The sequence below is a fragment of the Rhopilema esculentum genome, chromosome 6 (assembly GCF_057945365.1).
Source record: "Rhopilema esculentum isolate cy_ngs chromosome 6, ASM5794536v1, whole genome shotgun sequence".
Lineage (NCBI taxonomy): Eukaryota > Metazoa > Cnidaria > Scyphozoa > Rhizostomeae > Rhizostomatidae > Rhopilema > Rhopilema esculentum.
In genome coordinates this window covers 8,503,688-8,530,712 of record NC_142820.1, presented here as the reverse complement: position 1 = coordinate 8,530,712, position 27,025 = coordinate 8,503,688, and the positions used below count along the sequence as shown (strand labels likewise).

General features: G+C 35.3%; 2 protein-coding genes across 3 annotated transcripts in view; both read left to right on the top strand.

Moving 5' to 3' along the window:
• Positions 1-11,992, top strand: part of LOC135685931 (insulin-degrading enzyme) — a 34,064-nt gene extending 22,072 nt beyond the window's left edge. The window contains exons 16-31 of the mRNA XM_065202032.2: positions 1,325-1,423; positions 1,890-1,916; positions 2,206-2,288; positions 2,824-2,968; positions 3,559-3,669; positions 4,213-4,333; positions 4,743-4,834; positions 5,427-5,538; positions 6,389-6,456; positions 6,871-6,970; positions 7,529-7,572; positions 8,131-8,211; positions 8,571-8,718; positions 9,272-9,333; positions 9,920-10,024; positions 10,303-11,992. Coding sequence (XP_065058104.2) covers positions 1,325-1,423; positions 1,890-1,916; positions 2,206-2,288; positions 2,824-2,968; positions 3,559-3,669; positions 4,213-4,333; positions 4,743-4,834; positions 5,427-5,538; positions 6,389-6,456; positions 6,871-6,970; positions 7,529-7,572; positions 8,131-8,211; positions 8,571-8,718; positions 9,272-9,333; positions 9,920-10,024; positions 10,303-10,410 — 1,506 coding nt within the window. The 3' untranslated portion in view covers positions 10,411-11,992. The remainder of the gene's footprint in view (positions 1-1,324; positions 1,424-1,889; positions 1,917-2,205; positions 2,289-2,823; positions 2,969-3,558; positions 3,670-4,212; positions 4,334-4,742; positions 4,835-5,426; positions 5,539-6,388; positions 6,457-6,870; positions 6,971-7,528; positions 7,573-8,130; positions 8,212-8,570; positions 8,719-9,271; positions 9,334-9,919; positions 10,025-10,302) is intronic.
• Positions 11,993-15,040: 3,048 nt separating this feature from the next.
• Positions 15,041-26,002, top strand: LOC135685929 (uncharacterized). 2 transcript variants are annotated; one of them, XM_065202030.2, is made up of 13 exons: positions 15,041-15,293; positions 16,032-16,202; positions 17,406-17,489; positions 18,457-18,507; positions 19,488-19,534; positions 20,002-20,074; positions 20,331-20,412; positions 20,872-21,015; positions 21,484-21,576; positions 21,941-24,124; positions 24,611-24,651; positions 24,953-25,111; positions 25,475-26,002. In XM_065202030.2, exons 2-13 carry the CDS (start codon positions 16,041-16,043, stop codon positions 25,814-25,816), a joined length of 3,462 nt encoding a protein of 1,153 aa, XP_065058102.2. In that variant the 5' UTR covers positions 15,041-15,293; positions 16,032-16,040; the 3' UTR covers positions 25,817-26,002. The 2 variants fall into 2 exon arrangements, with proteins under 2 accessions (XP_065058102.2, XP_065058101.2); XM_065202029.2 differs by having other exon boundaries at positions 15,043-15,403; positions 25,475-25,999.
• Positions 26,003-27,025: the final 1,023 nt, after the last annotated feature.

The following is a 27,025-nucleotide window of genomic DNA, read 5'->3' as shown; positions in this document are numbered from 1 at the left end:
TTTTAAAGTCGACCTTCCTCTAGCCATCGAGTCACTGATAGCTATAATAAAAAGTTTAAAAGAAACAGAAAGATTACAAAAAACAGCCATGATATTCAACCGAACAGCAAATGTTGTTTCCTATTAAAGCAGTGCAATACAAGAGGTTGTAATTCAGAATTGCTCTATATTTTTGGCAGCCTCTTGACTCTGCTTTTTCATAAATATGGTTTTTTTCCAGGCTTTGAAATGAAATGAATAATACTGTTGCCCAGAAAAAATAACGTCTTTCTTTTTTGTTTTTTTATTTCGTAGAATGTATATTGTCTTATGATAATGAATCTTTCGGCTTTGAGAAACCTCATTGTTAACTTCCCAGCATGTAATGACGTTATCTAACCGTTTTATTAAAAAGTACAGAGACAAGGTATATGGCTGAATTGTGTAGAGCATTTCGTTTTATCTTCACTACCAAAGAATTTTTCCCAGAGTTTTCCAATGGCAGGTTCACAGTGGCTGGACGGTGTTAATATACAGGGCCGCTGAGAGGGATGGAAGGGGGACATGTTGCCCTAGAGCCTCGAGGTTTAGGGGGACTCCCATTTTAAGAAAATATTAAACACGTGTAACATAGGTAGGCCTAAATATTTCAAAACGTTTTAAAAGATTGCAAGAAAGTGACTGCAAGAAATATTCTGAAATTTATTTTATGCTTATCTAAAGAATATGATTACAAACATTTTCCGATCGCTTTGCTCGTCGGGGCCTCTTCTTTCTGTTTTGCCGCAGGGCCTCAGAAACCTCTGGGCGGTCCTGTTGATTTGTGATAACTGTGGTTTGATAATTTTATTTAATTTTAATTTAATTTAAAAGTTAAATTTTTGTTTAATTTAATCGCACCATCAATGATCTAATTCAGTATTTTATTGTTAGCACTGAGTCCAAGATCATATGAATCTGATTTTTTGTTGCTTAAACAAAGAATAATATTTTTTGTTTTGGGTGTGGCGAAAGGTGATATTTCATTGCAAGCAGTTTCAGTATATTGAAATTTAGCTTTTAACATTAAAATCACCATTTATTTAAACTACTGCTCCGTCAAACAGAGTTTAAGAAAGACCCCGGGTCAATTCTTCCAAGAGAAAACTGTCACATTTCATTTTTATGAAGTAGAAAATGGCTTTGAAAAAAAACAAATATTTCACAACATGCTACTTAAAGCTATTTCGTCTGATACTCCTCAGAGTATAAAAGGAAGTAAAAACAGAAACGATTATTTCTTGAAGTAAGGAAGGAAAATATCTCTTTTATTTCTCGTGAAGATAGAAAGATATTCTTTTTACAGATATGGGAGGAATGTGGATTGAGTAAAGACTTTCATTTGCCTCCACCTAACGAGCTGATTCCAACAGAGTTCAATATGAAAGCGAAACCATCAGATGAGGTATAAAGATTAGTTTCTACAAATTTGATATTTTTTGCGCTCGGATTGCAAACTATTGTTTCTGTCATTATATAATCAAAACGACGAGTAATTGACAGTTTTCAAATTCTCAAAGCTAACCAACACTCTAAGATTCGACAACCTGCATAGTCGGTTTGTCAGTAGCACATATTTCATCAATGGGTGCCACCTTATAAGCACCTTGCACCTTCTTTATAAGGAATGTTTAGACAAAGAAATGCAAGTTTTTGCTCTTTCAGTACCCTTTAATGTTGACCTGTATGTAAACGAATTTACGTAAGCACAATTGTGCTCTCATGACCCATTGGCAACAAGGATGTACCGTTAGACATTTTTGTGTATCACCATTGCCAGATATCGGTTGTAAATTCAAAGGAATTTCTATTCACTCTCTCTCCTTTTTAACTCTTTGAAAGTTCACCCATCACAATCTTTCTCTTTTTAGCTAAGTGAAGTCCCTGAGCTGCTCGAAGTAAGTAATTGCTTTGCTAGCTTCTATATAAGTCTAATTGTCTTTAGTTTGATTGAAATTAGAGCTAATAGCTATGGACGTCTGGTTTATGTTATTTTACTTTGCTTTGTTCTACACAAAATGCTGATATCCTTTCAAGAATGGTATAAGGAATCGTTAGACACAAACGTGAACTGTATAGTCATAGAGCTTTGCATATGATGACAATTGACACGAGATGACAAGTATAGTCACGAGATGACCTTTTTGTCAATGACAGTTTCATTTTAGTAAATTATTCGCCTTACAGGAAGATGATATTTTCAGAGTTTGGTTCAAACAAGACAAGAAGTTTTGCCTCCCTAAAGCATGCTTATACTTCGAATTTTCAAGGTAGATTTTGGGATGGTTTCATACATCAACTTAGCAATTGTCATCCTTTTAAAATGTTTTCCATAATTTCTTACAATATGTAGAACAAAGACAAAAACTTGACATGGGAAATAAAACATTTGCAGGGACTCAAAAACCTATTCGTAACCAAGCATTATTAAAAATTAATCATTTTCAACATAGGATAATCAGTAGAATTATTTTATTCAAGTATATTACATAGATTCTAGAAGTAAAGTTTGTAAGCAAGGGATAATATAGCATGTAAGAAATCAAACATTTAACTAAATAGTAAGCAAGTGTACAAATGGTAGAAAACTCTGAAAAAGAAGATGATACCATGTTTTCGGATGCATGAAAAGCTTCTGAATGTTCTCTTTCCTCAACTTTTTATTTTTTTATTTGAATATAGCAGATACTCGATGATGATTCCAGTTTGTGTTTTCTTATCTAATTAATATGAAAAATGATGTTATTAAAGATTTATCTTATAATACTGCATCGAATTATTGTATTTATGAATTTTTTATTACAGTCCAGTCACATTCAGTCATCCTCGACACTGTGCGATGGTGGAAATATTTCTCAATTTGCTTCAAGACTCCCTCACCGAATTTTCCTACGATGCAGAATTGGCAGGTGTATCATACAGAACTGAACTTCACGTTCACGGAATCCAGGTAAGGTCCCGACTTTCTCGAAGAATTGTATGTACTGCGTTTTGACGAACAAGACAGTTTAAATGGACAGGACAAGACATACCTTGCTAAAACCTCTTCAGAGTGCAGCAAACATTCCCCCATCTTTAAACCATCTAATGCCAGTCTGTTTACTTTAAAAACCAATGAAATGATTTTTGGCATTGGTATCTTTGAAAATTCAATCACATTTGGTTAAATTAACATAAATATATTTGCTCGCTCTTCAAAATTTTGAAGCTTGTTTGTTGCTACGGACTTTATGATGCGTTCAACTTGCATTCGACAGGAAATGAGACTTAAGCCTTGTATGTTTTTTCCCTGATGAAGGCCCGTATTCCAGTGTGGAATAGTAGCTACCTTAAATCTACTTGTGTTCATTGTTGTTTGTCCTCGACGCGTCGCAGTGTTCTACATTTTTATCAACTTTTTGCCGCAAGCATTCCATTAGAGCCCGTCGAGCAGCCTGCTACTGAGGCCTTTCCACCATTTACATACAACAAACGGGGCCCTTATGGAGTAGCTGTTAATGAACTTTCCTTTATATCCGTAATCTTCTCCCTTTGTCTCAGTTAAGAATCAAGGGCTACAACAGTAAACAAAGTGTGTTGCTGAAGAAAATCGTCGAAAGGTTGGTGAATCTGGAGATGAAGCAGGATCGATTTGATGTGATGAAAGAGAAGGTACAACTTAAGTTTTAAAGAGCGTAAAAGAGCTTTATTTGTAGAACATTGCCCAATTGTGCCCTAATGACGGTTTTATTCAATTAAAGTTGTGTGCAGATTTCGCTGACAAATTTTTTATTAAATCATAATCGTTTTTTATACAGCTAAAAATAACAAGGCTCTGTATCACTTTGATGTTTAACAAAATTCGATTAAATAAAATTAAATAAAAAGGTGGGCCATAGTGATTTTCGCATTTTCAAACGGATATCGAACTTCGTAAAAGGAATGAAACTTTGCAAATCTGTCGCTTTTCTATTCAAAGACTTTTGCCATAAATTAAGAACTATTTCAGATTTTGTAACCCTATTTTTTAAGTAATATGAAGTCAGGCTCATCTATTTAAGTTTGAGTTGCCAGTCTGCGTCTTAATGGAAACTTGAATTACTGTGTACCAACTGGCATACGTTGGTGAAGCTGAAATCCATTGTAGTTATTGCAAAGCTTAAAGATTGTGACAATTATTATCACTAAGTCCCTACTATGTTTTATTTTAACCAGATTCAAAGAAAGCTAAAGAACTTCGAGGCAGAACAACCTCACATGCACGCCATATTCTATATGTCATACCTATTGTCCGAGCAGGCCTGGGACAAAGTGGAAATACTCCAGACCTTAGCAGGTGATGTTTCCTTATTATTATGATTACACAGGGTCAATTGTATACATAAACAAGCCTTTTGGTTAAGTGAATTAAAATGGACTGAGGCAATGAAAGATATGTTTTAGAATTTATCTTCAGTTCCTAGAGGGTGTGCAGTTATTGCCATATAGGGCGGGGGTGTTCAGAAAATTTCGTTTTAAAGATGGGCAGTAAAAGATCACTGGTTATCGCAAATATTTACTCTTATAACTGAACCGAAAGTTTTTTTGGAACAGAATATTGAGAAGAAAAAAGTTAGCTGCTCATTTAGATTAAGTTTTAAATTCTGGGCTTACTTTTGAGGTATCTACGCTTTTTTGGGCTGGTAAATTTATTATCTTTTCCTGTTACATTCAGCTGTAATAGACCACTATGCTCTTGTCAACAGATGTAACACTTGAAAAGTTGAAAGCATTCATTCCGGAGTTTCTTGGTCAAATGCATGTTGAGTGTTTGATTGCTGGAAATCTAACCAAAGAGGTATGTCTAGTATTTCTTACAGTATAATCATTTCTTATAAAGATATGTAAGCCATATTCATATACACAAGCTTTCGCCATATTGACACTTACATTCTTATACTGTGATGTAAAAACACCAGCTTTAACTGCTTAGAGTGTATATTCCTTACGAATCTATGATTATAATCCTTGAACAATATATTCCTTGAACAAAAGTCCTTAAAGTTCTTAAATGATGTTGTGTGCATCGATACGTTGTGTATTCACGTGGATCTGTATTTCAAAGTAAAAAAAGAGCCAGAAGTGATTTATTGATTCGGTGCTCTTTCTGCCTCTCAGGCTCGTTTTATAGCAAACATCGCGCATTCCCCCAATCAATGTTGGCTAGCGGTTTGTTCTTGTTTATTTCAGCTCAGCTTTAGACATCACCAGCCATGCTCCTACAGCTAAATTATTTATGGGAGAGGGTTGCGAGTAATGTTTTTGTGAGTGTTTTTGCAAGGTTTTGGCTGTATTTCTCATAGGCCTCGATGATACTTGCTTTCAGTTTATGCCACAAATAAGTTCAGTTTACTTTTTCTGCAAATAAATTGTTATAATTTGCGTTCTAGGAAGGTAGAGAGATTATTCATATGGTGTCAAACCTCATGAAAGAAAATTCCAATACGAAAGCTCTCTTTCCACTCCAAAGAATTAGGCAAAGAGAAGTACAGCTCCCTGATGGTAATATCTTCTGTGGCATCTTAATTTATATCGCAATTGAATGTTTTTGTGTTTATCTTGCTTAGTTAGAAACTGTGAGTTATATTACAGCTTCATTTTCTTCTCAATTTTTCGAAGCAAGCAGGGCAAGATTTTGGCTTTTACTGATCTTTTATGTCATTTAGAGGATTTGAATTTAAGGAATTGTCAGGTCCAAAATGCTTCAGTTTGTACTTGTAGTGAATTAATGCCGTGATAAAGTTCTTTCTCAATCGAGTCTTGAGCTTGATCCTAGAACATTGCTGTGTCTCGACAAAAGGCAACCATTTCCCAGCAATGTGGAGACGAAATTTGCCTTAATGGCCAAGAACAGAATGCCCTGCATGGAGAAATTTGCTGAAGTAATCCTATATGGAAATAGACCTGACAGGATATTTCTTTTGGAATGAAGAAACTTCTCTGTAGCATTTGTTATAAGGGCTGGAAGATCAATAGACGTTATTTGTTGAATTAACAGAAACGAGCTCGATATGCATTTCTTGAAAATCGAAGTTTCCTCCATATTATGAAGCTACCGCCTGGAGTATGCCCTCCAGCGTCAAATCATAATCATATGACTGATAACCATGCGTACGATTAAAAAATAAGATGTTTTCCATATCCCTTTTTCAGGTTGATAAAGGGGGGGGCTCCAGTGATAATCCGTTGCTGCAAATTTTCTGATGTCTTACTTTATGATACTTCAAAATGCTTCAAAATTAACATCTAACTTTTTGTATTGTTATAAAATTGAAGCTTAATTGGTTTCTTTCTTTTGTGAGTTCAATTTGGCCTTTTCTAATGAGACACTGCTTGCTCTCTTTTTATTTAGGTGCTTATTACATTTATGAAAGAAAACACAAAGTCCAGAATAATTCCTGTATCGAAGTTTATTATCAGGTATTTGTATGCTAGAGAAGAACATTTTTTACGTGGTGCCTTTGTTTTAATTTCTTCCTGGAGTAATATAGAAATGTAGGGAAATTCATAGAGGACTTGAATATTCATCCAAGGCCACAATTTGTTAGAGAACGAATTCAACTGTATCGTTGATTTGGCTGGCTTTTAAGTATCGTGGCCGTATATGGCAGACTTCACGTCATTTGATTTATAAAACATGATTTTTGGGCAATATGAGAAACACGCAGGCCTTTATTTAACGGAAATTATGAAATTTTGTTAACTAATATCCTAATACTAGTGTTTTTCTTTAAGAAATATGAAACTGAGAATTGGTTAAGCATCGTTAAGATGTTTGTTTCATTTGGGCCATGGAACTGTTTTGCTATCTAGCAATTTTGTTTTTATTATTAGACGGAAATGCAGTGTACCAGGAGCAATGCAACGCTAGAGCTGTTTTCCCAACTCATTGCTGACAAATGCTTTGACCAGCTACGAACACAAGAACAATTAGGTGAGATCTTTTTGTTTCAATAGAAGATCGCTGGTTTCTGCAAATATTTATTCGTATTACTGAATTGAATGTTTTTTTAAATGGAAATACCTCGGTAGAATAACAAAATTGGCTGTTCATTTAGATTACGTTTAAAGTTTTAGATTCTAAGCTTTCTTTTAAAGTATCTGCGTTTTTTTGAGCTGGTAAATTTTTTTCTTTTCCCGCTACATGAAAGTCACATGTTTCTTGAAAGTGACAATCGCTTAATTGAGTTTTGGTTTTGTTTCAATTAAACCCCCAATGCCTTTGATTACCAGATATTAGAAACGATTCATTTGTACCTCAAGTATAGCATTACTTTTAAACGTTTGCCGCTTTATACTTTTACATTTTGTTTTTCAGCTTTCTCCTTCATAAACGATTTTCTAGTTTTCTTCTTCATAGGTTTTCCTCTTAGTCTATGTTATTCTGATATTCTGAATCTGTTGGTAATATGTAAAAGTTTCTTTTGCTTCCGTTAAAGTACACTTCAGCGTTTCAAAATGACAGAAGTAACGACATTTTCTTCTTTTTAAGGGTATATTGTATTTTCCGGTGTTAGAAGGGCAAATGGTGTCCAGGTGAAGAACCCTTTCACTAATTTCTTTTTAACCTTCATGATTGTTTACAAGTTTTTATATGCAGTTTTAAATGTGATACAATATTTTATTTATATCATCTTATCCAAGCTGTGAATACTGTAACAATTTTTTTCGAAAAGCTTGGGGTCTTAAGGGCAGTTTTCAAAAGGCCTGCCAAGATTGCTCTACACAGTTCATTGTATAGAAGTTTGACTTGCGTGGTGAAGGTAAAGTGAGAGCATCTGTGTACAGCAACAGGAGCTGTATATCTATGACATTAAATTCCAATGATTGAAAACAATGCTGCCTCCAACTGTAGCTTTGTTTGATGTTGCTTCAAATACTCAGTCGCTGAAAAACAAACTTGCTCCTGAATGTCTCTCTTATATTTTTTGGATTTGTTAAGCTATTGGTTTTTTATGTTTTTACCTCATATTTGAAGTGACACCCCCCTTTTACCTCCTATTTGAAGTGACCCCCTCCCCTATTTGAAGTGACCTCTTCCATAAATACCGTTCTTCTTTAAGTCATTATACTCACTGAATAAAATTATTTTAGGGTTTGCGATTCATAATCCAGTCAGAGAAGAATCCTGCGATTTTGGATGAGAGAATTGAGGCTTTTCTTTCGAACGCAAAGGTGATTCAGTAAACATATTTAAACATTTCAATATTTAACATTTCAATGATGAATATTTGTCAATTACAATATAGGTTATAAGCTATGAAGATTACCACTATGAAGATGATTGTGTTAAGGTTGAAAGTCGAGGTTGCTACTGGAACCTACTTGTTTTGCACACAAAAGTATAGATTAAAAGTTATGAAAATCAGGTGGCCATTCTTGTCTCCTTACGGCAAATGTTATTTCATGATTTAGGAATTATTTATGAACAATTTCAATTTCATGCAATAAACTTTGTATTTCCATCAAAAGGAACATGATCTTGCTCGACTATTGTTCTTTCTACGTCTGTCAACTGAATTCTTGAATTCCAGGAAATAGTTCAAAATCTTACTGATAAAGAGTTTCAGAACCATGTCAATGCTCTTATAATGAAGAAGCTAGAGGAGCCGAAGAAATTGTCAGATGAATGCAGCAAATACTGGAATGAAATAACAACCAAAGAGTACAACTTTAGAAGACGTAAGTATTTACGTATTTCATTTTTGAAAATATATTCCTCCTCAGATTAAAAGGAAAATCTGCAGAGTAAAAACTTCTTTGGTCTAGTCTAGCTTTTTCAGCCTATCATTTTGTTTTTAACTAAAGTTTAAATAGTAAGTCATTTAGTCAAGCGGTGATTTAAAACGAACATCACTGGCAAACCATGACAAATGAAGCAACGGAGGTGGACTCGATAAAAAGCTTTTAGACCTTTTACTTTTCCCTGAATGACACGTTCTTAAGGCTACTTTGAAGCTAAGCTGATGACATTGGACCAGTCCTTTGCTTTTAAAATAGCTTTTCAGGTTTCAAAGTTCAGTCATTTCTGTTGATCATGTCTTTTACAGATTTTACTGGTGTGTGGATTTTTCAGTCCTTGCAGCCTTATCAATAAATCATTGGCAAAAAATTTTCAAAATCACTAGCAATCCTGCCTTTTTCTGCCTACGTATGTTTTTTGTTTTGTATTCATATTCATTTAATTTTATTTTCTTTATATTCTATCCAAAAAAGTTTGTGCTTTCTTTTCAAGCAATAATGGAGGCCGAAGAACTAAGAAAAATTGAGAAACACGACGTTGTCAACTTTTATGAGGTACTTACTATTGATGAATATACCGAATCATTATAAACTTTTTGAATAGAATAATTTAGGCATAGCCCAGATATAAAACAGAAATGTTGCCATTTTAGAAATAAACCAGAAGTCCATTTTGAAAAAATTTATTTTGGTGTATCCACTGACGAATGAAAGTTTTCTTCTAGTTAGGTTTTTATGTATTCATAAAGCTAATAAAAATGTCTCATGTAAATATGTGTAAATGGTTACATAAAGATCTAGCTAAAGCTATTGGTTGGCTACATTTTTATATGTCTTTTCTTTATTTCTTCCCCTTGTTATGAAAACCTGAAGTGGTTGGTAAGATATTGCATTGATAACGAACCTTCATATTTAAAACTGTTTCGTTAAAACATTTAAGTACAAATACTGTGAAAACATTCCTGTCACACAGTGATCACCGTCAGTTCATTTTAATAAAATTGAACTTAAAAAACCGATGTTTGCATTTTAGTTTTAAAATTTCATATTAAATTTTATATGCGACATTATATAACTTTTCCTTGAAAGGCATCATAACTTGCATATTAAAACAAGATTTGATGGCATATTTTCTTTGTAGTCCCTGCTCTCCTCCACTGCTCCGCAGCGGCACAAGATATCGGTTTACATCCTCGGCAATGGCTCGAAAGAGCACAAAAATGTCCAGGAGGCTGAAGAACCACAGGTAGTTATGCGGTTAATTTCCCTTTGATTTAATAAATGAAAACTTTATATGTATACGCTTTTAAAGTCACCACCTCTATACATTTTGAAGATGTCGTTGCATTTTTCTTTCTCTCGACTATCATTCAAAAACGGAAGGATTTAATTGTTAAGTACACGAGATGCCTTGTGGATATTAATCATATGGATGTGACCTCATGTTCAAAACTGTCCATTTTTGTGTATGATCACATTTTAACAGCTTGATAACACCAGTACACCGTTTATGCTTCTTTTTAGACTGGCCCAGAGTACATCACAGATGTCCTTAGTTTCAAGAGCAGTCTTCCACTTTTCCCAGTTTTGCGTTCCACTAAGACACACTGCAAGACAAAGGCTAAGTTGTGAGTTTGTATTGGGCCAGCTAGGAATTTTTGAAAACTAGTACTTTTGCAATTTTAATAAAGATATATAAAGAACCACACGCAAAGCCATGTCTGGAATATTTACGTGACACAATTCACGAGTGTTATGAATAGATGTGGAAGGCAAACCAGCATTTTTAACTTATGCAGACCCCACTGATGACTAGAATTTCAGTATTCAAGAATGTTTAGCTCATGAATGAATAATTCTAGAATTGTTACTTTATGCTGGTCTAAGTGCTTTTGCCCCACATTGTGGCTATTACCGAAGGCATACACTGTGGAAAACAAAAACCCTTTTATTCGATCCTGCTCAGCCACTTTTTAATTTATTAAGCAGCAGTAAGAAATACACTAGTCCAAGAACTTTTTCATACACTACCACTGTTCCAGCCTACAGTCCAGTTTTTATATTTGAAGGGCCTAAAACAGCTGTGCAAAAGGACATCTAAATGCCCTTTCGTAAATCACGGTGGTATCTCGAACAAAAAGCAGCATCTTCGACTCCATACACTAGGCTCCCAAAAGGTTTATTGCAAGTTATGAATATCAAATATGATCTTAATATCGACAAAGCTAAGTGATCATTATCATAGTCGTTAAAGATACATTAATCTAGGCTAGCTTTGAAGAGAGGCGGCTCATAAATTACTGAGTAGAAATCCAGTGCCTTACACTAGTTTTAATAAAAAGTCAATTTCAATGCTACGATACGTTTTAGTCGACCGATATGGAAAAAGTTCTATGATCAGTAGAGGCATCTTAATAATTGCAACAATATATGCAGATTTTTAATAAGAGGCGCATGCAGCCATTTTTTTCATAAAGAACTATTTGCTAACAACACCAAATGATCTTTAAAGCGAGTCGATTGATAGTAAGAAATGATGAGGTTTTTATGTAGCTAGGACCTGAGATGGGAATGCTAAACCTCTTTATAATTATGTGTAGAATATTATTTGAGCAGCTTAAAAGCAACGTCCAAGCGTCCCGGACATTACCCTTAAAGTCTTAAAGCTTTCGTCAGACAAAGAATGAAAAAGAGGGGTTGGTTTGTTTACTGTTTTATTTCTTTTCATTGGCCTTGGCACTGTCGTTGACCATGTGGCCGCCATATTTGCTGAGCTCTGCTTATAAGATGTCGGATTTTTGTTGGAGAAAAGGCTTTTGATGTTGTGGTGTGGTATAAAAGTGATTTAGTATGCTGTAGCTCTGATATATTTAATTTGTGTTTTGTATGAAGGTTTTCAAACCATATAAAGATGTAAAAAAGATCAGTAACATAATCCGAACCTGATTTTAATGTAAGCAAATATTTGATCATCATGACTGGAAAATGTTTCCAGGAATGTGGTTTTGTTTGACACCCCTCCCCTTTTATCTTCAAGATTTGACAGAGAGCTAATGAAAACAGTAAATCTCTTAATCGTGTCTTATAACTTCAAAGAAATTAGTTTACAAGGGTGATAAAAGTAAACAATTTTATACACATAATATATTTCTGTTTGTCATTGTAGCAGATTTGTTGTTGTGTCTTTTATCAATGGAAAGGTCTATTCGCATTGCATTGGTGTCTTTCTTTGTTTTCCATCTGTAATATCCAAAAACAGGAACGATTCTTCTCTTGTTCCATATACATCAGTTTGTACTAAACCTGCTTTTTCAGATGATATTTTTTCAAAAATACGATTTTTTAATTTATTGCGGACATTGCATTATCATTGCCCTACAGTTTACAATTTGGGACAGACAGTAAAGGAATTTTCACAGCACTTTTCCTGAGCTAGATTTTGGTATCTCTGATATAAAGATTTAGAGGGGCTCTTCAAAACTTCCCAAAAAGGGGCCCTTTGAAACCCCTTCGGGCCTTGGCTCGTTAGTCCAACTAGCTAGTCCGTCCGTGCATCTTTTTAACCAAGCTAGGCTTTGATATTTCTGCTATCGCCTAACCTTTGAATAGGGGGAAGAGAAGAAATGCAGTACTTCCACTTTAAAAAAAAAAGAAATTATCATATTTTTGCCCTTTTGGTATTGAGATATCCCTCCTTGGCGATATAAATTTCTTTCTAATTTCTTTCCACGTATATGAAGAGGAAAGCTCTCAAAACAACGTAAATTTTTTGGCAAAATGCTTGCCTAACGCAGCCGGGCAATTGCCCGGTGGGCCCTCCCTATGTTAGCGAAATTTTAAACATAATTTTAAACGATAACTCGTATTGTTTGTTAGCGGCCCTTTTCTCTTGCTGTTACACCGAAATTCTCTCGAGATTAGAGGGTACAAAATGAATAAAAATATAACTTTGAGGTTTCTATGTACTGCAAAGACATTTTCCAAAATTTGGGGTCCTTGTAAGCAGGCAGTATTCTGGTCCCATGGCTCACTAGCTCTAATGCAATAAATGTGTTACCAAACAGGAAGTTCAAAAATCTGAAAAATTTTCATTAGTTTAATTTTGTTCATTTGATCATAGGTTATGTTGGCAAGGACATGACAATTTTTGTGACTCAATTTCTAGGAAGGTAAAAATAACTTTGATGCTAACCAAATGGATTTGAGACTATACATGAAAACAGCGGAGGGGCAAAGCCTCTTTTATTGTTTATGTCAGGATCAGTCAAGAATTTCGTAAAGCTGTAACATAATTTCTGCTGGCTGCAAAAACTGGACAAGAAAAGGAGGTGAGATTTGACCAGCAAACTTTGATGCATTACAAACTTTATACTAATCTAGACATAGTTTGACAAATCAAAATAGAGAGGAATGATCCGCAACTTGAGAGGAATGACTCGTCATGCTGTACGTTTAGTTATGTCTTCTATAGACCAGACAGGCATTCGTTACTTTTAAAGTTATATGCAGTGATGTTGGGGTTGTCGCTAAAAGTTGATATTATGATCTTGGCTTGTCGGTAATTCTGAACTAATTACCATTAGTAACATCATTACATTACTGGGAAAGATTGGCTCAAACGCATTTTGCCAGGCAAATCTTCCATCCTTAGCCACAAGTAAGGGCAACATTTTTATGTGCTGTAGATATTACTGTTGCTAAATTTTTCTAGATATCAACAAATGAATATAGGAGGCCTATCACTGATTGTTTTCTTGAAGAAATTGTTAAACGGGCTTCATTTGTGCAAGATAGCTATAAGTTTCTCATTTCACTTTTAAAAAGAAACTCTTGTATCAAATCTGTATTCTCATTAAAAAAGCCATTATCAGCTGAAGAAATAAGGAAGGCATTATTTCATTAAAAGAACAGCTATTTCACCTGGCCTTTAAAGGTTTTGTCGGTCAAAACTCAACGCGCTTCCCAACTTAATGCTCTGGCTACACAAATATATAAATCAACAATGTTAGTCCTTATGATACCAAATATGCGAATAACTGAAAATCGTGCCCATGAAGATTACTGCTTTACCGAACTGTCAAATAGCATTCCACGCCGTTTAGCGTGAACCTTGGAGCTGTAACAGAACAGTTCTGTTCTACCAGTGGTGGTTTTAGGCGAAGTTTTAAGGGGGGGCGGACCCAAACATTGCGCTTGGGCACCCAAAAGGCTCCGCATTCCCTAAAATTTCCACTGTTTTCTACACGCCAAAGCGTAACAGGTATATAATCAATTAGTACAGTACAGGTATATACTGTACTAATTGCAGAAAGTAGAGAAGATCTTCAAGAAATGATTAACGAACTTCATTAAAATTGTGTAGAGTACAGTATGAATCTAAATGCAAAGAAAACCAAAGTAATGTGGAAATAGACAAGAAGGAGCAAATTAAATGTGAAACTAAAGTAGAAAACAAAGAGCTAGAGCAAGTAAAAGAGTACAAATATCTATGAAGTTGGATGGTTGATAATGGAAAATGTGAGGAAAAAGTCAGAAGAAATAGGTAAAGCAAAACGTAATTTTGGAAATTTATGGATTTTTGAGAAGCAACATCAATACAACCTCAATTTGAGATTAAGGCTACTTGAAGCCTAGACCTTCTCAGTAATAGGATATGGAAGCGAAGCATGAACATACAGCAAAGTAATAAAAGAAAAACTTAATGCTTTTAAAATGTGGTGCTATAGGAAAATTCTGAAAATAAGCTGGGCTGAAAGAGTAACCTACAAAAAAGTGTTAAAAGCAATTTAACATGAGAGAGTTTTTAGTCAACGAAATGATAAAAATGAAAAATGAAAAAATGAGATTTGCTGGCCACATTATGAGTGGATCATCCGGGCTCTCGGCAAGGCTTCTATTGGAAGGTATTATTGGAGGAAAAAGAGACAGGGAAAGACAAAGAAGAACATGGGGAGACGATGTTAAGGAATGGAGCGGGTATGAGCATTGGAAGAGCTAAACTATATTCTGAGGATGGGGATAGTTGGAGGGTCATGGTAGCCAACCTCCTGATAGAAGATGGTACCTGATGATGATGATGATGATGATGTATATTGTATTGGATTTTATTTTATTGTGTTGTGTTGTATTGTATTGTATTGTATTGTATTGTATTGTATTGTATTGTATTGTATTGTATTGTAATTATTATGTCCTTGCAAAGTCTATGATCCTTTTCTTGTTATTATGGTATTTTCCTCATCTGATCTGTACATGATGCTGTTGTTGTTGCACAATTGAACATCCGCTGGTCCCTGGTTCCAACGATATTCACACGTGCCAATGTCGTACCAAAACGAAAAGAAGCCGTCATGATGGAATCAAATTAAACATTTTGACCCAGGAAATCAGTTTTTAACTTATTTAAAGTGATTTTTATAAATATATAATTGTCAGTTGATGAGCCTTACTCCTGTGGAATGCGGACTTCGACGATATTATAGGGATGAACTTCGTGTTCTTGGCTGCCTAGGCCGGTAGGTGCTGCTTGAAACCAGCGTTATCTTTCTCATTGCCGCCGTTTCTCAATAGATCTCAACCCTTTGTTTTCGGAGCTTTGCTGAATTCACCAAGAAAAATCAAGAAGGTAATGTTTATTTCTTTCTCATAGTAAATCATGTCCGTGATTTATTCTTTTAAACAAGTTTATGAAAATCGAAACTGCTTTCCGTGTCGTCTACGCGCAATAAGCAACAGGAGGAAATTCTATGTTTACATGATAATCCGTGACTGACAGGAATCAGTATCTGGAGAATTAATTATTGAATTTGCTTCTTCCTTGGGCTTATTTTTTTATTGAAGTAATAATCTTCAGTTTATTGCAATTTTTCCAGTTTTGTGCCTTATGTTATCGTCTTTATTGTTGATTGCAATGAATGGATTGACACCGTTTTTCGTTTCTAAGGAAAAGAAAGCTTGGATGCGAAACCTAAACCACCAAGTATAAAAATGTTTTCAGAATAGTAAAATGTTATATTTCAAGAGTTTTGTGTATTTCAAGGCGAGGCACTTGCATATGTTTAATTTGTTTGATTAAGAAATGTTAACTTGTACGCAATTAATAGTACTTGGATTATTACCTACCAAGTTGTAAAATAGTTTTCTCTACATTAAATAATACCTTCATTATATAAATAATCTAAATATCAAAATATTTATATATCCAAATGATATCATTATTTTATATTTTGTATCATCATAAATTTTTGTCTTAGATTTTTAGTATGAAAATGGTCAGTAATATTTCTGGTATGGAAGATCAAACAGATGTCCTAGAACCAGCAAATGGCGAAAACGCTATGGACCAGTATTTGCAGTCTATTGGTTTGTACAGGAAACCAGTTGCAAAAGATGGCTCATGTTTATTTCGGGCAGTTGCAGAAAAGGTATTATTACTTGGTTCATAGATCCTAGAGATATGGCTCATAGACTAAACCCTAGAAATTTTAAATGTGATTATTTTTTGAAATTTCATGCAGGCCATTCCTGGAGACGAGGGCTATTGCCCGTGCTCGTGGAAACCCCACGCAAAAAAGTTTTGCAAGGGCTTTTTTCCGCCCGCGCAGTTGTTTATAACAACGCTCTCATTGAATCATTTTTGTCTCACTCCCAAATGTTTTAACTATTTACCACTATATATATACCAGGGTGTTTATGAATAACGTTGTGTCAAATAACAAGATATTTGGTTTTTATAAATATTGTTATAAAATGGAAATTACCTGTTAAAACTAGCAATGGAATAGGAAATGAGTGTACATCTAAGGAACAACAGATAGCGTAAAATAGCAAGAATGAGAACTACTAATTTTTGCTTCCCTTTATGCTTTGAGGTTTATGTGTATGTTATCCGCCAATCTTTATCATGTTTTTTTTCGCTCTTCCCTGAAATTTTTCAGATTAAGAAACTCTTAAGAAAGAATGAGTATTGGAATTTGCTATACCATTAAGAAACTGGAGTACTCAAAGTCGACCTTCATTTATTATAGAAAAGAAGTGTATTTCAGTTATTCTTTCTTGAATTTTTAATGCCAATCAACTTTATTCTTCCATTAAACTGTTCTGCTCATTGTACTGCTTTTTATGGATAAAGATGAGTTTAGTTGGATACTACTCAAAAAATTTGCGTATCTACAAAAACGTTGCCATTTTGCAAACAAAACTAGAGATCTTTTTTGTCATTTTTTAGAGTAGAAATACACACAAAACTGTCTTCTTAACATAAATCATGTTTTACAAGTAGACAAGATAATTTATTTTTTGGCTTGTATATACTCAAATATAAATAGATTAAAAATAAAATGCTGCCAGGGCTAAATAGCCCATGCAGCCAAATCAGCAGGGGTCTTTTTTAGCCCTGGTGCTTTTTATTCCTGGAGAGGCCTGGAAAATTTGATGCAACAATTAGAGATATATTTTGTTTTTTCTTTCAATTTACATCCTTAACATCTTAATATTAACCAATTTTTTATGAATTATTTATTCATACCATGCTATGAATTATCAAAATGCAAATATTTAGTTTAAAAATCTAAACTTTTCAAGGTGCCCGTGCTAGTATGGATTTATTAGCATTTTGTTCTTCATAGGTTTATTTGACTCAAGCAAGACATTTAGATGTCAGAAGGGAGTGTATCCAGTTCATGAAGTCAAACAGTGAGCTTTTCAGAGCGGTAAAAAAGTTTTTAAGATCAGTTTTCATTATCTGCCATTACATATTATCTTCATCACAACTTTAAGCAATTTATAATTCCTAAATTTGTCCTTCCTTGAAGTGATGCTCTCAAACTTGGGATGGTGATCTTAAATCTTTCCTGTGCCTCCTATACAAATTTCAATCCAAAGCCATTCGCCCCATCAATAACTGCAACCTCAAAGTAGCTGTTAAACCTCTCTCTTACTTTTTTACAGATTTTGCTCTCAGGAGGTCAGAGTTATGATCCCTGGTCCCCTGAGTTGTGAAGGTTATACAAGGTACTCTGCCAGTGCTCACCCTTTCCAAGTCTCTTTGCCAAATTAAAAAAAAAATTTTCACAACTCATCCTTTCCCAGATCTTGTGAACCCTCTACCCTTGTTACCCTCTTCCTGCTTCTCAAACATTTTTCTTTACTCATTTAAAACTAAACTTAAAATCTTGATCTTTCCTTCCTTTCTTCCTTTGCTATAGGCTCCCGGGTCTTTCCCTAGCATTTCCAGCTAAGAAATCCTTGTCTCAGAACAGAAGCTAGAACTTCAAGGCAGTCAATTTTGTGTGCAACTTACAGTTCTTTCACATGTCTCACATATAGTTTTTAGGTATTTGTAAATTTCTTGCAGATGGAAGTCATTCTGAAACATGAAATTATCTTCCAATTGGAATGTTTACTGATCTTATTCTAAATTATTATCTTTGTATTTGAAATAGAGACCAAAATTTTACAGAGTACAATGTTTTTGTCACACAACATGCTATATACATAGATAATCAATAGTTTTGCTTAGGAGCGTTGTACACTATAGACTTGTGTGTCATTGCTTGCATTTTCCCCCCACTAAATTCCCATTGTGTCTATTGGAATAAAACTACCATTATCTAAGCAAATTTTTCATAGAAAATAATTTTTCATGTAGCTGTGAAATTCTATTTAATTCTGTTTTAGTTTGTGCCAGGATCATTTGAGCACCATTTATTTGATCTGCAAAATCCAAAGGTAATAAAATTTTGTGAACCATTTTTATAATTGACTACTACTTCTTCTATAGCAAATAGTTTCAATTTATATTTTTTGATCTATTGTAAACTTACTTTGTGTAGTAGTTTAGTATTAAATAAACCTGTTAACTTTGAAGCTTCAAATTTGAAGGGAATCATGATACAATCAAGTAGCCAGCACTGTATCCATTGAAAACAATTGATAGAAGTTGTTTTTGCTTGTAGACTTTACACACAGTTATATTCTTGGAGACCTCTCCATTTCTATAAATATTGGAGTCCAATCTTAACTTATTTTGAGGCTACCAGGAATTTACTCCAACAGTTTCTGTAATGATTAGATAACGGCTATAGCTATTTTCTGATTGTTTCTGAATTGGCTAATTAAGATATATTTTTGTTGAATTATGTGTTGTAGACAGGGGCGGACACTTGGTCAAATATTGGGGGGCAAGCCTATTGTTTTAATAAGATGACCTCACATTTCCCATTGTTTTCGAAAACAAAATACAATTGTCCTCTAAAGTATTGGGGGGTCGTTGCCCCCCTTGCCCCCCCCCCAAGTGTCTGCCACTGATTGTAGACTATTACTTTTGTCAGCAGCGTTCATCTTCAATGATATTATCAGCAATATTTTTCAAAATTTACCATATCTTCTTTTCATTGCTGGTAAATAAACAACAACAAATTGCTGTACATCGCACTCAAATATAAAAACTAAAAATAAGAAGTTTTCTGATATTTCTGCAATTAAAATTCAGTTCAATTAGAAAATTATCTGCAAGGCACAACTACTTTTTATAGTCATTTAGAGGAATATGTGGAATGCCACATGATGCCAAATGGAAATTGAGATGCCAAAAGGAAAAAATTTATGTGCCACTTAGAAGTTGTATCAGTGATGCAAATTAGGCAGTGCTTGCCAGTTTTGAGGTTTCACAGTTTTTCTTGATTTAATTTTATTTGTTCTTTATGTAGGAATGGGCTGGTCAGGTGGAAATTACAGCATTATCTATGTTGTACAAGTAAGTTTCATTGAAATATCATTTTTTCCCTTTGTCTTATCCTTTTCTATAATTTTTATTATTTCGAATATATTTATTTTATGACCTTCAATACCAAACTTTTACTGGAATTTCAACTTAGGATATATTATATATAGAATTTTTATACATTTTTGAAGAACCCGTTGGACTTTTTTGGTGAGGTTTTTGTCATTGAAAAAAACCCAGCTGATTACTAACAACCTATTTAAGCAAATCCCTATCAAAAGAACAGTGGGTTAAATAGAAACTTTCTAATTCCAAGGTCAGTCTCAAAAGTATGTGAAAAGGAAATAAAACACACAAAATAGGAAACAAACTACTGGAGTCACCAATATATTGTGTATCTATTTTTTTGTATGTTATTTTTCAAGATTTATTAACCAGACAAACATTCTAGATTAAAATGCTAATATTTTAGGGATAATGCAAATCATTATTTTCTATAGACATGATTTTATTGTTTACCAAGAAGTCAATCAGCCACCCCAATATGTAACTGCCAATGGCTATAAAGACAAGGTAAGCTTTTTACATTTTTCCAATTACTTCTCCTTCAAATACGGTAATTGTTTTATGTGTTTTGGTAACTGCACTATAGTGTTTTATCATAGATGATAAACTGTTAATGAAGAAATTTTACAAGAAAAGATACAGTTTAATAGCCTTTTAAGATCTGAATACTTTTAGATGCAAATCATAGCAACAATTAATATTATGTACCATGTCTCACTGTTTCATCTGGTCAATATGCACAGATTATGTTCTTATTTTGCAGATTGAGTTGTGCTTTTCAAATGGCAACCACTATGACTTCATATACCCAAAGTCTTTCAAAGAAAATGCAGCAGTTGTTCAATGTAAGATCTTGACATCTAAACATTATCAATGACTACTGATACCATTGTACCTGTATAGTGGAAGGTTCTTTGAAATGTTGTTATTTCTTGCACAAAAGGTTCCTCCAGAGCTCATTCAGTTCATTCACTATTTCTTTGTTTCTTGCTCTAACTACTTTATCCAGTTTCCTTTTAACCGATTCACAAATGGAGTTGAAGCGCATGTAAATTCCATTTTTTATCATTGTTGAAAAATTTGAATAACTGATTTTGAATTGTTGGGATTGACAAAAACCATATTCTCAATTCCCAATCTAGTATTGTATACACACATATAGCTATAAATTAAGAAAGTAAAAGTAAACAAATTTGTTTTGTGAAAATTTCTTCAATTATCTATCATCAGCTTGAGGCTTATTCTTCAAAATTATCTTGGTTGTTAAGATCTAATTCTTATCATGCATCATCCTTCTTTTGCAGCAATGCTTTACAGCCATTTATACGACATAGTATTCCCAGAGTGTGAAAAAGTTGATAATCCTCAAATGGAAACAAATACTGTCTGCGATGCTTCACTAGAGGAAGCAACTAAACAAGTTGAAGTGAAGACTGCATATGACAAAGGTACTAGTTAATAGGAAAATTGCTCTTAGATCTGTCAAGAATTTTAGGACAGGACTTTAAAATTAATTAAGGTATCATTATTTGAAAAAGTGTCTGAATATCATAAATAAATGCTCAAATATTTGTTGGTATGTGCATACTATGAATTGCCTGGTCTAGTTCTATTGTTCAAGCCTGCCAAGTTAAATGCACAGCGTTTTGGACTTTCAGGCAACCCTTGACCTGTCCTGTGATATCCTATTTTTATTAAATAGAGTTTTCTTATAACTTGCTTTTAGCTAGGATTGACAGCTGGCTCCATGAGATTGACATTGAGATCTGTCTCCATGAGATTTAATTTTATAATCAGTTGCAAAACTAGAGCCATACATAAGAACTTTTTCATTAATATTATTCTGTTACATTGTTTTCTTGAACAAATACAATTTTCTTTTGTTGCATTTAACTATTTCTCTTTGCACTTTTCAGAATCGTCTAGTGTTTGTTGGGAGTTGAAGCGATCCATGGATCCAACTGTTTATCGAAATGTTGCTCTGGAAGTATGGGAGAATTCTAAGCAAGGTTTGCATTTCTTATTTTCAGAAGAAAATCTTTAAGACAATTCTTTAGCTCTTTCAATGTTTCGGATATAAGTAGTTGCTTCTAATGCAAGCACAAAGGTAACTGCAGGAAATGTATGCAAGATGATCGATTCGAGTAAGAAATACATCCAGTATAACTGAATATATAGTGTCCTTAGTTTAACTGTATTTTATCCATATTTGTGATATGAGCTATAAGGGATTATGCTTTTTCTAGTGAAAGTCTTTTACTAGACAGTTCAAAGCTGTTTGTGTTTCTGACCGTTTGTGAGCATAAACATATGTTTGATATCTTTTCCATCATTTTTCCTGTTCGATCTTACAAATTTTGTTTTCGTACACAGATCAAACCTGTTCTGATAAACTATTGGCATCAAAGCTGCAGTACAGAATCGGAGAATACTGCCTATTGAGCATGAGTGATTCTCAGTCAGCTGATGAATCTTTTAAAGTACGAATAGATAGTATATGCGAAAAGTCATTGACATACTATGTTTGGATTCCAGATCTCAATGAATATACCAATGTTTCGGTTGATCGTCTGCGGCCATTGCTAGAAAAACCGGAAAAAATAGCGCAAATTGCTTACGACGAGCTTCCTGGATTTTACAACAAATCAGATGAGTCTTCTAAAGACCAGACAGGGAATTTCCAATACCCAAAGAAGAGGCAAAAGGGTAGTGGTGGTAGAAGTGGCCGGGAAGATGAAAATAAGGGTAAGCGATTTGACGTCAGAGGTGAAGGGAAACCGGATGGTAAACCTGATGGAGCAGTTTCTAGTAGGCGTGACAATAGAAGAGATAGAAGGGGACGGGGTGACCGGCATGAGAAAAATTCTGAGAAGAGAGGTAAGCCGACTGAAAAAGGAAGCAGGAAACCAGATGTACAGCGAGTGACTTCACCCCCTGCTGTATCTACAAAGACTGATATAAAGAGTCAGGTAAACGAAAAAGTTAGTGGAGCGAAGAAACCTGTCGATCAAGAGGCACCAGAAGATAACCGACCAGGGCAGGAATACCCCTTGCTTAAATCGCAGGAGAAGGAGAAAACTGCCAAGCAGCATGAGTCTGCTGCTGCATTTTGGCAGCGAATGCGAGAAGCAAATAAGCATGCTGCCAATGCTGGGGAGAAATCTGGGGAGAAATCTGGGGAGAAATCTGGGGAGGCCAGTGATGAGCCGAAAGGGAACAAACGCGACGAAGGTAATTTCAATACAAAAGCAGTTGTTGAAAACAGAAATACAGTGGCGTATCAAGAACTTCAAAAAGGTGGGCCTAGGAGTAAAACTGAACAGACTTGTTTGAGTGCCAGTGAAGTCACTAAGCATATTGGCAAAGAAACACTTTCTAAGCTTCACGATACACCAATTGAGTTTCATGCTAATGTTGAATCAGGATTTAATGTCAATGCTTCAAGCGAAGAACATGCTTCTTCTTGGGAGCAAGAGGCTCCTGTTCTGACAAGGGCTAAGAGTAATGTTTCACATGTACGGGATCGGGAAGCAAAGCCAAAGGAAAACACTGCTAATTACCCTACGCCAAGGAACGATATAAAATGCACTGTAGATAATAATCCAATTAACATTATTGAGTCAAGTGGTTCCTATAAGGAACTTAGTCAAGGATATTCAGATTATGTAGAAAGCACTTCAGATACTCTTATTAATGAACCTTCAAGATCGCATTTCGAAGAAACTGAACCAGAAACGGAAGATGCCTCAGCAAATGAAACAGAAGTTGCTCAAAGTGCTGTCACAGATACGCCAGCCCATGGTCTTCCTGAGGGTGAGCCCTATTTCTCGGCTGATAGCAAAGTCCTGTTTCCAAGTGGCTTTGATGAACCAGGTACAACTGATGGTAGATTTGCAGACAGTAACAATGACGAGAGCAATGCAGCAAGCAGTCCTATAACTTTCATGAGCAGTCGATCGGATATTTCTGCAAGTTCAGATGAAAGTAGTCGTCTTGATATAACTAGTCCAGTAGCTTCAAATGACAGTAGTGAACCGGTAATAGTAAATGCCGCGGCCGGAGTACCCGCTGGTAGTGGTCAGTCAAAAAGCGACCTAAGGAACGAGCAGCGTATTAGGATCTTGAAAAAAGACAACAAGGATCGTCTCGGCTATTTCAGCTCACCAAATGAAAGCAGTTCGTCGATCGAACAAGCTGAATCGTTATCTAGAGAGAGAAGCCCAGAGCCAGATAGCAAAAGGGTACAGAGTAAAAAAGTAAGTTTCGGTGAGGTGATAGAGATATCTCAGATCTCTAATGAAATCAATCCGTACGCAGATGCTAGCTTGCAGGCTGTAGCCTCGGAAACAATGCATAATCCATATGCAAATGCTAATGGATTAGCAGACTCATCTGATCAAGCATACTTTGAAGATGGGGTAAATATGGGTGCCTCAATGGGTATGCCTACACAGCTGATGCCAGTTATGATGCATAATCCAATGCCACCGCCCAACGAACCGTTTCATTTTCCACAAGGATTTTCCGTAGACCTGGATGGCAAAGATTTACCTAATCGTACGTCGTTTCGTCTCATTTTTTCTTTCATTGTTGATTCAATTCTCTCTCGACTTTTGAGCAGTTTAAGTGTATTTGAAGTTTAGGTCCTGCTTTATGGTAAAAGCTTTGTTCTTAAGCTAGTGAATAGGATGTGTGCTTTTGCTTTTTGAGAAGATCAAAGTTTATAGGAAAACAGATAATAAAATTGAGTACACATATTACTTTAGCAGAACGTTTCCCTGTAGAATCAACTTAATTGAGGTTTCACCGAAGGGCATATCACTCCATGTAAGAATCTCGTACACCTTCGCTGGATTTCCTATTGTTTTATCTGAAGATTTCTGGAAATCCTTTCGTTTTGGTGGAAATCTCTTTCGCTATTTGCAAGAGTGAACTGTTTCATTGGGACACTTCTTCGCAGCATATCATTCAAAACTGGTTGCAGTTATGTAATGATCAATCTAGTCCTTACTACTCTCTCATAAAGTTGATCTTGTTTTTTAGACATGCCTACTCTTCGATTTTTCTACAATCTGGGATTGCAGGTAATAGCTCTATTTCCATAATACTTGCTACCGAATAATGGCCTGTGGTTTATTTTTTGCCTGTTTACATTTTTAGTCATGCTGTTGCTATGTTTGTAAGGCTCTTTATCAGTCTACAGTTATCCAAAATATATCCTCAGAACTAGTTAATATTTTATTGCTGCCATGAAGGCTAGTGGTTTCATTGAGACACGGATACTACTATTACATGGAAACTGTTACACGTCATTACAAGCCAGTCAACTTCTTAAACGAAACATTGTTTTCTATAGAGACTTGACTTTGCTCTGCCTTCTTTTAGTACTTCTACATGCAACACCAGTTTGTTAACATGCCGGTTCAGCAGTTATCCGCAGTTCAGGTTCAACCACAGCCTGTACAAGGTCATATGTCATCACCGATTCCTGCGCAGCGCTTTGCCACTGCAGTTGATCCTGCATCTCATTTCAACCAGGAACAGGTAAAGTTATAGCATATAAGGTGACCCTTTGTTTTTTAAAGCCTGTCCGCATTTATGCAACTCCCAAAAGGAACACATGTTAGAGTTCTAAAATTTTTGACAGCTTAAAATCTGCTGATGGGCAGTCTCTGATTTGTAGTTGCCATCAGTTATACTAGCCACCATTATTCTAGCTCCTTAGGCCGTCTGAAAAGGCTCATTAAGCCAGTTCACCCTCATAAGTTGCATATAAACTACATATTGTTGTTGCTGTTATTGTTTTTTGTTCTTGTTGTCGAAACGGGCATGATATCTCACAGTAGGAATATTTTGTGACAATGATTAGTTGAAGGGCAAGAGAAAAACGCTGTTGCCTTTTTGTAGGTTATGCAGGCACAGCAAGAGGATTTCACAAACGTTTCAGCGGCACCACCTGTGCATTACGACTTCATTTCGCAGCAGTCGTTGAATCAATCTAGGCAACACCATCCACAAGCAGGTCATCAAAACAGCGCAAGCCAATACGAACAGCCTCCGAGAATGCGAAGAGTTAGAGGTAGAGGAGTCCAGTCCGGGCCACACCTGTCCATTTCACGAGGATATAACGTTTATAACCAGTCACAACACCAGTACAAGCCGCAGAATCGAGTGGGGAAACGAGGCGGTTTTAACATGAACACGGGGTCTATGGGAACAGGACACAATCAATCGTATCAGTTTCATTAGAGTAGAGAGTATATAAACCGGTCATTATCACTATGGTAGAAATTATCGTACGTTGGTCGTCAGGGGTGTTCCTCTTGCTATCTCAACCGGCCCATTTAAAGAATTCTACTTTTCAGCAAATAATTCATTCACCCCGAAAACCGTATATTCCCTTTCAAACTACAATTGAATTGAAATTGAATTATCATCGAGAGAAATATGTCAAGTGACAAAACTATCTACGTCTTGGACCCCAAATCATACTACTTCTCTTGACAATTTTTTTTTGAAATACCTTATCATTTGTCCGATCTAGAAAGGTTTCTCTATTCTATCCTTTAAGAAAAAAAATTTATCCTCAAAGCAGTGTTTTATGTTGAATTGCTTATGTTGCGAGATTTCCCGCCGTAACTGCTTTCAGAATATGTTGACTGGTGATGTAATCAGCGTATTTCCAAATAATTATAGTTCACGTTCAATGTCAAATCTATCCCGACTTGATTTACTGTGTATATGAGGTTTGAGTCAGATATGTACACGTAAATATGTTGGTACAAAACGCAATAGGCCAGATGTCAGGTATGCGATGTACATCCTTGACGGGTTTTATATGATAGTTATGATGGGTTGATTTTTAGCGTGGCATTTCAGCAAGGGCTCGATAGAATTTTAAAACCTGTTTTGTTTATGCATTGTTGCTGACCATCAGGCTATCGTGTGGCTGTCCAAACATGGACGTATCTTGGCATTAGGCCATTCATCATCTATACTCCGTCATTCCTCTCTCGTAGCAAAGCGACCTTAAGTCTTTTCCTGAAAATGATTAGCCGGCCAAATTGATACGATGTTGAAAAGACAGATGACATAGATGAAGGTCACTAGGTGAAACAAGTTTGCAAAATTTATATTAAGTATCCTGGCTAAAATAATTACGCACAACTGTCCATTTGTTGATTTTTTGCAGGCAAAACTTGCATTGCCTGGCAAGCTGTCGAATGGCCTGTCCATTGTAGCTTAAAAAGGTTTCGAATATATTCGCTAGCAGATGGGTTTCCGAACATTCCCTTTTGAGCATCTTGAATGACGTCATTGCAGCTCTCTTCGTTAAAAATATCACCATAACTAGCCATATTTACTTTAAAGGGGGATGGTATGGTCAAACCGCACTCTAACAGTGTCACTGCAAACGTCACATTAACGGCATCATTAAATTATTTTTGCACCAGCAAA

Bases quoted from the DNA above. Each gene is read 5' to 3' on its own strand.
- LOC135685929 (XM_065202030.2), top strand. From the start codon at position 16,041: ATGAAAATGGTCAGTAATATTTCTGGTATGGAAGATCAAACAGATGTC. The intron at 16,203-17,405 runs GTATTATTACTT...TGTTCTTCATAG, and splicing joins TTCGGGCAGTTGCAGAAAAG to GTTTATTTGACTCAAGCAAG. The intron at 21,016-21,483 runs GTACTAGTTAAT...TGCACTTTTCAG, and splicing joins GAAGACTGCATATGACAAAG to AATCGTCTAGTGTTTGTTGG.